Below are 12183 nucleotides of genomic sequence, written 5' to 3' on the forward strand. Positions count from 1 at the left end.
TGGAACAAGGGCTGTGGGGGAAATACTGGCCACCACATGAGAGGGTCAGAGAGGAAACATTGTCCGTAAAGAAGGCAAGCTTCCCACCAAGCATTAAGGTGAGAAAAACATTCAAACAATGAATTATTTTAAAAATCTATTGTGGTATTTTATACAAATTAGTCTCCCTTCAAATATACAGTGTCTTGCATGGTGTATGCTCAGATATATGTGTTTGTTGAATGAGTCTCTCCTGTCATATGTTCAAATTGAATGGAAGAAAACAGGAAGCAAAAAAAGAGTGAAAATGAAAACTGTTTTCTAGAAATTTGATTTTGCCTTACTATTTTGAGTCTCCTTGTCTATCAAATGGGGTTATAATTGTTAATTGATAGTGAGAGCTTCCAATGCAGATTTCAATGTTAAAACAATCTCCTTTAAACATACTTAATAAATAAAATGCTGCTAAATATATTTTTGGTTTTCCTCTCTGTAATTTATCAAACAATATAGTATCTAAGACAAAATTAGTAGATGGTAAAAACACTGCAAATAAAAGTAGGAGGATATAGGTTTCCCACTTAAAGAACTGTTGGGTGCTGAGAAGTGATTTAGTCAGAAGGTCCCTGTTGTCCAGGGTGGTGGACCTGGCCAAGCCCACACAGGAATGACTTTGTGCCATCTGTGTGTTCTCAAATAAGAAACCTAGTTTGATATTGTCAGAGAGTTCATTATAGGGTTTGTACTTCAGCTCCTTGTGTCCCAAATTTCTAATAATAACTAATATCTGTATGAAAAATTATATTTTTCAAAACCATCTTATCTTTAATAACTCATTTAATCATCACAAAATTTGTAAGGAAAGGAAAACTCAAGCAAATTACCTGGCTTGCCCCAAATTTCCTTTACTACATAGGGGGCCTGGGACCAAATTGCAGTCTGATTCCAGTCCAGCAATATTTCCACCCCATCTCAATGTAGTGATCTTCAAACTCTTTGTTCTGAGTAGTGGGGAAAAAAAATGACTTGGTTTCCAGGACCCTATCCCCATGTCAGCCAGAGAAACTCTGTCTTTATATATTCAACTTCTTGTCTCAGATTTTCTTTGAAGGAGAGGAGCCGTTGGTAATAAATATTGGAAAATGACCATCTTAATCTGTTATAATCCTATGGCACCGAGTAATATTGATTATATCTAGCCATCCTCAGATATTCCCACTGGAGGAGGGGGAGAAAGTTTTCCTTCTTCATTTGGAAGGCTACATGGATAATGTCCATCTAGGTCTGAAGCATAAGAATGAGATAGTAATAGTCAAATGGCTGGATATTTGTGAGACTAAATAGCCACTTACCACTGACAGTTCAAAAAAAAAAAAAATCAAGAACAAGATCTGTGTTGTCATGGCAATAGTGTAACTTTGTAATAATTAAAGCTTCACTTAACTGACTAGCTTAAACTGTGACTTCGAAAATGCACTATTTACCCTATAATTAGGGCACTGACTTACTAGAACAAAAACGTTACTACTCTTTGATTACTGTTAGAAGGGGTTTTACAGATGCACAATTATGTTCAGAAGCATAAAGAAGGAATTACTGATTTTGGAGGAAAGGACAGAAGATTAACATTTTATTATATTGAGAAGCCTGAATATTTTATATATCTGGAGGAAATCTGTAAAAAATAAGAGATGAAATTCTTTGGGGTTTTGCTTACAACAATCAACACAATATTAAAAAGCTTGTTGCATAATTGAAAATGATTTTGGTAGGCACATTACAGTTATTTAATAAGAAATACTAAATCTCTTAGGAACACGGAATATACAAATTAGAGTATAATAGAAACTTTATTTTTTGCTTTAATTCTCAACAGCACATACAGCCTGTATGTCCTTCTTTTTTCTTCTCATTTTTATAAATGCTATTTGACCTTTGCCCCACCCCAATTTAAACTCCTGATGTTTTATAGCTGAATAGTTGCAAAGCTATTTGACTGAAGAGTTTCAAAATCAAAATGTATTTAGTAGTATGCCAAGGCATTAAAATGGGATAGATCGGAGGAAACAGATCATTTCATGATTTAAGTTAGTAAAAACTTTATGTGTATATTCACTTAGAAACAGAAACTGAAATACTGAATCTTAAATTCAGTATATTTTTAATTAGGAACTAATTCTGTCACCTACTTCAAACATGAAGCAGCCTCAGTGTGTTTCTTTTTATAGAAATAGGGTTTTGTTTAAATTCAAATTTTATCATAAAGTCATCTTTAAATATGTGATATTGCATAAAATATCCTACAAGTTTCACTTTTATTATTTACTATCCTCAAAATATGTTTTTCTCACAAAATACACCATAACTTTAGATTTGATAAGATTTTTGTACATAATTTCAGATCATAATTTTACTTACAAATTAAGCATCCTTGCTCATTTTAAGTTCTTGGTAACTAGCCAAAGAAGATAAAAACATCTCTAAACCATATCTCTTACATTTCAACCAAGTAAACCTTGGATCTTAGTGGATTATATAATTATGATATATATAATGTTTAAGTGGAACATGTTATATAAAAAAAGCATTATTTTATTTTTATATTTTAAAATGTTACTTACTTAAAATCATTAATTTTGGTAATAATTTAATCAAAGGTAATAGCCACCAATATGCCTGGATAGCAGAGAAGTGAAAGGGTGTGTCTACTAGAACCAGACTACCTTCATAAAATTTCAATTTTAGCACCTGCCTAGCTGTACAACTTTGAATAAGTTACTTACCTCTCTGTGCCTGAGTGTAGTTCTCACTTATTTATATAGTTCTCATCTATAAAAAAATGCCTCCAAACATCTATAAAATTGGGAACCTAGTGATACATAACTTATTGGGTGGTATGAGGATCACCTGAGTCAATAATGAGTTTACGACCACATCTGCCACATAGTAAGTACTCAATATGTTTACCTTCACTGGGAGAATCTGAAGAGATAGGTCTCGCTTTAATTTTTATTGTGAAAATTTTATAGTGTATATTTCTTTATTCTTGTCTTTTATCCTTTTATTTTATCCCAAATTATCTTTGGATATTATCTTTCTCTTCTTTTAATTCTTGATATTCTTTCACGCTAATCTGACAAATACCATTTTTTCTCTAGCTTTTTTCCTTTCTTCCATATAATTCTCTATGACAGCACACTAAAGGCCTCTTATTATTGAGAACAGATCATCCCAAAATGCTGTAGTGTATTTTCACCTTGTGGCACTGTTCCAGCACTTCACCAGTTTCAATCTTTATCTCAATTTGCAATGTATGTTCTTAATTTTAGTTCTTTTAAAATTCTTTTAGAAGTCACGAATAACACAGTAGAGGCAAAGAGTTCCTGATACTTACACAACTCATTTTGGTTTGTCTTCCTTACTTGGCTATATATGCAGAGAGGTTGAATTAGTTTCAGTACAGATCTCAGCATTTTTTATGGTATTGTTTAAATAACTGCTCGATATTTCAGTCCAGTTATAGAAAATGGCCTAATTGAATGTAAGAGAGTGAGCTTGGCAACACCTCAGATTATAATTAAGATTTTAATAAATTCCATTACATCAATGAACATAATAATGACATCTTGAATTAATTAAGTCCATAATTTTATCAAAGAACCAGCAAATTATAGAGAATATCAGAAATTTAGGGTGAGAAAACTCCTAGAGTTCTAATATCTCACCTGAGGCAGAAATTATTTGCTTCAACATCTAACTTTTATTTCTACGCTTCGAGGCTTAAGAATCTCCTTTTGTATATTCATTAATTTTTAATCCTCTTAAAGAAATCTATCTTCACGTGTGCATCCATGGATGAAGTATTCACTAAGCAATGTCCTCAATAATAGTTAGCACTCTAAAAGGTATAGATGTGACTCAATAGACAATAGAAGTGAGAAAAGGATTTTGACCTGAGTGCCCTGACAGTGTGCTGCATAGATATTATGTTCAGGAGAGAGCTGGGAGATGGAAAGCCAGCTGAAGGCTGACTGCTACTAGAGACAGTGAAGTATAAGGTGTTGAGGGTCTTGACTGAATTGCAATGGAAATGGAGGTGAGTGGATGACCATATGAGATGTGTTCAAAGAAATATCCACAGGATTTAGAAAACTGACTAATTCAACTGCGGAAGAAAAGGTGATTCAAAGCTTCCCAAACATGAATGACTGATAAAAATGTCACTACTATTGTCAGAGATTGTAGGAGAGAGACTGGTTTGAGAGCAGAAGGGAGAAAATGATGTGTTTTCTTGGTTTGGAGATGAAATTAGGACATCCTCTTATAAATTTTCCCTAGAAAATAGTGATATGAAACTAGAAGTTTATATATCTGGGATATATCCAGGGAATCATCAACTTCAATATTATAATTATAGTCCAAGAACTGATAATAGTCTGGTTGAAAAATTGAGATAAGAAAAAATCAGAGGATCTGAACTAGCCTTGAAAAGATGTATAGGATTAGAGACACGTCATCTGTCACATCAGAAATCATGGAGGAAGCATAGAAGAAGCAGATCTTAATGCAAGTGATGTTTACAAGACATTACCAATCCAACATATTTAATGCTCTGAAAATGTTGACTGGGTGGACAGAAACAGCAACTACGAGAAGTTCAGTTTGAATTGAGAAATTCTATTATATTGGCCCCAAATTTTTGAATTCTGCATTTCCTGTTCTTAGAGCTTATGAAGCCCATTCTGTGTTGATAAAAGGAAAATGTACTCATTTTGGCTGTCACAACAATATATTATTTTTAAAAGTAAATATTCATTTAGTTATCTGAAGTATTAGAAATAATTACCACATTATAGGAATTTGTGGACTTATATTTTTTAATTTTACTACTGTAGTCATTGAAATGTGAAATTCATAGGACCCAAATATCCAGATGAACAGAAACCAGCTATTTGAATGCTTCTGTCTACATAATGCTTATATCTAGATATATTCAGATAATTGGTAACACTCATAATATTTTGTGAAATACTGAACTTTGTTGGCAATCCTGGTTTTTATAATTGTATTTAATAATGTGCTATGATTGAGAGCATGAAATTCTCAAACCTTGTAACAAGTATATGTGTGTTTCAGGTATTTGTATAATTTTAGGAGACTTTTTTCTTTGAATATTGCATTTGCACTTTTTCAAAAGAAGTTCTTTGATTGAATATATATATATCTATCTTTTTAAAAATTTCTTTTTATTATCCTTGGGATGGGGGAAAGTTTATATGTAAATGTGTAACACTTCATCAAGATGATCTGTCTACCTAATGATGTTTGTATGTGTGTGTATGTGTGTGTACAGCCACAATTCCTTCAAGAGACACCTACCAAGGCAAATGCAGGTTTCCAGTGTTGATTTTAGCATGGGCACAGAACCTGTTTTACAAAGAGGAGAAACAACAACCAGCATTGGAAGAATAAAACCAGAGCTGTACAAACAGAAATCAATTGATTCTGAAGGCAACAGAAAAGAAGATGTCAAAACCTGTGGGAAACTTAACTTTACCCTCCAGTACGATTATGAAAATGAACTTCTAGTTGTTAAAATTATCAAAGCCTTAGATCTCCCTGCTAAAGACTTCATAGGAACATCTGACCCTTATGTGAAGATATATCTTCTACCAGATAGGAAAAAGAAATTGCAGACCCGTGTGCACAGAAAGACTTTAAATCCTCTATTTGATGAAACCTTTCAATTTCCAGTAGCATATGATCAACTAAGCAACAGAAAACTACATTTCAGTATATATGATTTTGACAGATTTTCTAGACATGACATGATTGGAGAAGTGATTTTGGATAATTTTTTTGAAGTTTCTGATCTCTCCAGGGAGGCCACAGTATGGAAAGATATTCATTGTGCTACAACAGTAAGTAATAATTTGACCTATAAGTTTATTAGTTTTTATTTGACCTGTAGTGATACATGACTAATTATTAACCATATTCCTCAAATAAGTCCTACAGAACTATGGCGTTTCTGTCCTAAGAACCTGCAAAGGTAGGATTTGATTAAATACATAATAAAGGGACATTTCGGGCATCTGTCACTACCAAACAACAAAAAACAGCTCTTGTAAGTTAACAAAACCAGTAAGGATTTTTCTTTCATACAATGTTTAGCTAGAACCTATTCCCAATACTTACTTTCCTCATAGTTAATATTGACTTTCAAGATTTAAGATGACTTTGTTGCTCACATCAAACCTAAAATGTCTTTGATACCATTTGGAAAAGTGCTTGGTCTGGTCTGAAATAACCTATTCTTTTAGACACTTTCATGGAATAGATATATTTACAACATTTGAAATTCTGAATTATAAAGAAGTGATTGTTTATATTAGAACTCTTTCATTACAAAATGCTTTTTCTGACTATAAAATAATATCAACTTAGTCTTGAAAATTGGGAAAACAGAGTAAAAGCATATAACATAAAATTAATCTACAATAATACCAATTATATAAAATATTTAAACATTCTCTTATTGTTGGACTTTTAAGTTTGGTCTAAAGTTTCTTATACTAAAAATTATTGTGTTCTTTTTTACTTAAATCCATTTTCTCTATTCAAGATTACTTGCCTAGGATAGAATTTTGGAAATGGAATTAGAGTACTGCCCTCTTAGGTTATACTGCAAAATTATTTTATTTTATTAGTTTTCGAATGGGAGCATTTAATTTTTACCATCAAGTTGTGTTTATATATTTATCATCGTTTGTCTAAGTTTCACCAAAATTTATAAGCTTAAAATGTTGATGTTTTGAATAGAGACAAAGGATTATTTCAAAAAATAAGAATATCATTTATTTTTAAAAATTCAAAACAGCTCTTTTTGTATTTTTCCACTTAGCAGTGTTTTACTAATTACCAACGGTATCTGGAGTCATTATACTTTGATTATAAATTGTATGAATAAGTTAACGTAAACATTTATACTGCCAATTTAATAGTGTTTACATCATCATAACATTTTCATTTGTTGGGCTTTTATTTTGTATTCTCCATTGTAATACCTATTGGGGAAAAAAAGGAATTTTCAAAATGGAGCATATTTCAAAGGCACATTAGACTCTTGGGTATCACATTGGCTTTCACTTTATTGATTAAATTTCTGGAGGGTAAAAATGGTAAGCAGTGATTTTAACTATTTCAAAAAACAAAAAAAGACTCCTTCTAGAATTCTACAAATGCAGATAGTAAGTGATTGTTAGGCTATCTTTCAATTCCAGAATCATATATTATTACTTCTTTAATTCATTCAACAAATATTTACTGTGGGCTTGGCATATGCTAACGTAGGAATGCAACAAATACATTTCTATAAAAAATTGTTTTGAAGCATGTACTGTTCATGTATTTAGGTTCAGAGATATGTAACCCCCAAATGAAATCTAAAAATTGGTATTATTTTCTAGAGGAGAGCAATGAACTTTTTTTAGACTCATAAGTTTTTGTATTTCAATTGGTCCATAAAAAAGAAGAAATTCCAAGTGGAAACTTCAATTTTTGACTGCTAAAAATACATACTCTTTTTTTGTAGATATGAAGAAATTTTTCAATTTATTTTCAACACTTTCATATACCTGGTGTATTAATTTTATATTTCTGCTGTAACAAATTACTACAAATTCAGTGGCTTAAAATAATACAAATTTATTATCTTTCAGTCCCATATGTTAGAAGTACCATATGAATCTTACTAGACTTAAATCAAAGTGTCCAAAGGGCTGCATTCCCTTCCAGAGCCCCTATGGAAGAATTCGATTCCTTACCTTTTCCAGCTTCTAGCATTCTTTGGTTTTAACTGGGCCCAGTTAAATAATGCAGGATAATCTCCCCATCTCAAGTTCTGCAATTTTAATCACATATGCGAAAGCCCTCCTGTCCTGTAAGGTAACATATTCATAGATTCTGGGACTTAAAACATGGCCAGTTTTGGAGTTGCCTTTATTCTGCCTACTATACCTGTAGACATTTTCATTTCAGTATACTGGGTTTAAAAAGAAGTAGGCAGAAAATAAAATTTATTATTAAATTATTCTAACCAAATGACATTTCCCTTTGACAGGAACATTTCCATTTAACCAGAACATTTATGTACAAAATACTACTTCTGGTGTTTTGCTGGGAAGATAGTAATGATACCTAAATTTCTTGACTATTGAGTCAAAGTTCATAGTATACACATGTCACCTTTATGGTTAATGAAGAATTCAATTAAAGCTTCTCATCAACTTTTGAAAAATCATTAAGCAGTATCACTATGGTGTGGTTTAAAATTTGCTTGAGAAACTTTATTTTCCTACTCACGCATCCTTAATTTTAAATAATTTCATACAGAAATTATAGAATTCTCTAGAAGGAAGGAGGATAAAAGTTTTCATCCAAGTTCTTTAGAGACTGTGAAGTTGATGCACCTATGCATAAATGGATAGCCATGTAAAAGATAAAGCAAATATTGGAATTAAAATATTTATCTGGAGATACTGATGACAAGTATAAAGAACTACCTAGTTAAGCTTAAATCTTGAAAAACCTTTCTTACTATTTAAGGTTCCTATCTGAAGTAAGCCTTTATGATGTTTTAAAGAATGTTTTTATATAACTGCAACTCTTCAGTTTTAAAAGCAATAGTTGATACATCTTCAATTTTTAATGAAACACTTTAGTGTCATAGTTCTGCTTTACTATCACATTAATGCAAATGCCCTGATTCCTTTTTTTCTTTCTTCATGCCATTTATATCTTATAATGGTTGAAAATAGAACCCTATAGAAATCAGGGTTGCTGCTTCGTGTCTAATAGATTTTCATCAGAGAATATCTGTCGCTTTTTCCACCATATGTCCAAATATTTGCCAAAGTTATTCAAAATATCTTTCTAGGCCAGTCCATTCCATCAAATGATTTTCTTACAATATTTGATTCAATCACTTCAATTTGATTACAAAAATACTGACTGAGAGCCATCTACGTACAAGGTTTATACTTAGGTCTAAAGTGAAAAGTAAGATTAGTAAAATACAAGTATTTAATCAAGGACTTCAGTTTAACAGGGAAGACAAGTAAACAAAGAAATATAGTATATGCCAGAGTGTGAATAATAATATTTAATCTTTTCATGATAACCTTCACAAATGTGGTCTTGTCCAAACAACACGCACACACACATGCACGTGCACATACACACATGCGTGCATGCATGCACATGCACATACACAAACTTTTTGGTAAAGATTGTGTCTCAGTTGACAATGGTATTTAGGATTTCCCTTGGGATCTGATAAAATTCTGAAAAGAGGAGCTGGATATTCCTTGAAGAGAAAACAGTGTGAGGAAAAGGAAATAAATCAAAATAATGTTTTCAGGGGAAAAAATAGACTGTGGAATATGAGATGAAGAAGGGAGTAAAGGGAATCCAAACAAGAATGTCATAGGCCAACTAAAATCAAGAGGGTCTTTAATGCCATAGGGATTTATATTTATATGTTTTTAAATCAAAATAGTGAGATTACTGGAGCTGTTATGTAATATGACCATGTGGTATGTACAGTGAATAGGATTGAGGGACTGTGAAATCAGGTGGCCAGACAGGAGTCCTCTAGGGCAATCTAGATGAGATGAAGTGAAGGCTGATTTGAGGCTGGTAGCAAAGGAAATGGACAGGAGCTAATATATGCTTATGGGAGCATTGTCTCTTGCACTTACTTATTTAAATATTCTGCAAGTGTATTACTTATGTCTGCCACTTGTCTCTGAGCTCCTGGAAGGCAGAAACAACCTTGAACATCTCTTACATCCCTCACAGAATATTATGAGTCTAAGTGGTTATCAATAAAAACTTGTTGAGCAAATAAGTGAGCATATGAGAGCAAGTGTGAGAATGTATACAAGTACCACTGTACCACTACCAGAGGTTAAGAAAACAATGCAATGATTTACCCTATTGATCATAAATCTCTAAGTATACACTTGGCATATTTTGTTAGCATTAGCTAGTTTTTATTGACAAAACATAAATTATTCACAATGTATAGCACAGGTTCATATGTAAAGTAAACCAGGAATACTTTAAATTTATTGTCAAAATCCTAACAGGTTGAAACAAGGGTCACAGATTATATATTCGTGATTTCATTATTAATAAATTATTTCTATATAAGAAAGATTAATATTTTATCGGGAATTAGCACTTTTTCTTTTTTTAAATTTGAAATTGGATGACAACAGGAAGCAATAAAAGTATGCCTTTATCTATGTAAAAATGAATTTTCACTTTAGAGAACATCCTACTATCTATAACAAAAAAGACAGACCAATCACCTCTAATACTAACATAGAAATATTTACGAAGTAATCACAGTGAAGAACAGTCTGCACTGTATGCTGTTACTTGTGTAATGAGGTGGAGAAATATATATTTGTATTTGTTCTATATATACAAAAGTCTATATCAGCACACATGAATTTAACAGTAGTAGTCATATATAGGCAAAAGTGGTCGAAACTGGATGAATGAAAAAATACTGATTTGTAATATATTGCTTTATATACATTTTATTTTTGAGCCATGCATGAATAATAATATTGAAGTATTTAACTTTTTTCAAAAAGTCATTATAAAGACTAATAGATGTTGAATATTTAAATGTAGTTTTTCCCATGCATATCGATAAGCCATTGAAAGCATAGGTAAAAAAGGAAAAGTTTTACCTTTTGTGAAAAAAACCAACTACATTTTGCATATTTATTTATTTACTCATCTATTCAATGAACATTTTTTCAGCACCAATTATGCCCTGGACAATTAGGAGTTCTTACAAGAAAGGAAAGTGCATGTTGCATAACCACGTTGACCTGGTTTACAGCTATAAAATAAGTTTGAATCTATTATCTTCTAAGCAGCTGGCAAGAACTGTTTGAAAGAGTAGGCCTTGACATGGTAAATAAAAAGGAGCTGTTGTTTTCCTCATTCCAGTCATTGAGAGTGCTAAATGTACAAGCTGAGTTTTGGTTTGAAGTAATGTACTTTATTGCACATTACTAGAATTTCTTTGAATGTTTCAAATTTTTTTAAACTTAGTTTTCTTATTTCTAGTTATATATTTTAAATTCAATCCCACTATCCTGGCTCAATACCAGGATCAGAAAAATACTGTATATTTTGCATTTAGCTATCAATGAATTATCTTCTAAAGTTTGTTACCTAGGGAGTAATGTGTTAGCTAACAGCAAGTAAAGAATGGAAAATTCCAATCTCATTATTAAATGTTGTGGTGGAGGTCAGTTGGGAGCAGACGCTTTGGTCAGGGATTGTCTACTCCACTGGATCTCTCTGGATACAGCAGGCAGTATTGTAGCCATAGGCTTGCAGACTGGAATGATGAACCTATGACTGCTCCTCCTTGTACGTTCCTAGTCATTTCCTATCTGCAGTAAAACTGACCCTGGAGCATCACAGATTACACACCTGCTAATGGGCTGCCAGGAGACCATGTGATGCAGTAATTGTGAGCAGCTTCTGCCACTGGCATCACCAAAGAGAAATGATCATGGTGCTATTTAGAAGGAACCCAATACTTATAAATGAAGCACTTGAAATACCACATATAAGAGTTGATGAGTCTCTAATCACCTCAGTGATAACAATAATGGAAAACTCGTAAAACTTATTCATAAACAATTCTCATGTTTAGAAGCACATCATACTGATTAATGCAAATGTTTCTCATAAATTCCATGAGCCTACCTATAATGTCTTTTAGTCATTTTGCAAGAATTCATTGGAAGCTTCTATGTTGCAATATAAAATTCAATTCAATTTAAATTAAATGGAAAATAATAGAGTCTATCATAGGCTATCACTAGACTATGAGAGTTCCCAAAGCATGATTTTCTTGGCTTTAACTGTCTAACTCAGGCAGATTTTGTTAAAAGGAACTCTGTCCCATGAATATTCGCCATTCAATAAATCATCATAGTCCATTATATAATTTTTAAAAGTAGATCACATCTATGTGCATTTAGTGGATAAAGCTTCAGTGCCCATTTTGTCTACTTTGCATTTCAGGTAAAAGATTGTAGGTAAATTGGCTATAAAATAGCCCCAATGATGATTAAATTAGCCTTTTATTATTATTAGCAGTTTAAG

General features: G+C 32.1%; 1 protein-coding gene across 2 annotated transcripts in view; it reads left to right on the forward strand.

Moving 5' to 3' along the window:
- Positions 1 to 12183, forward strand: part of SYT10 (synaptotagmin 10) — a 60706-nt gene that overhangs the window by 22524 nt on the left and 25999 nt on the right. For both annotated transcript variants that reach the window (XM_037847998.1, XM_037847999.1), the window contains exon 3: positions 5333 to 5900. In XM_037847998.1, the coding sequence (XP_037703926.1) occupies positions 5333 to 5900 (568 nt within the window). The remainder of the gene's footprint in view (positions 1 to 5332; positions 5901 to 12183) is intronic.

Source organism: Choloepus didactylus, chromosome 8 (genome assembly GCF_015220235.1).
Source record: "Choloepus didactylus isolate mChoDid1 chromosome 8, mChoDid1.pri, whole genome shotgun sequence".
Lineage (NCBI taxonomy): Eukaryota > Metazoa > Chordata > Mammalia > Pilosa > Megalonychidae > Choloepus > Choloepus didactylus.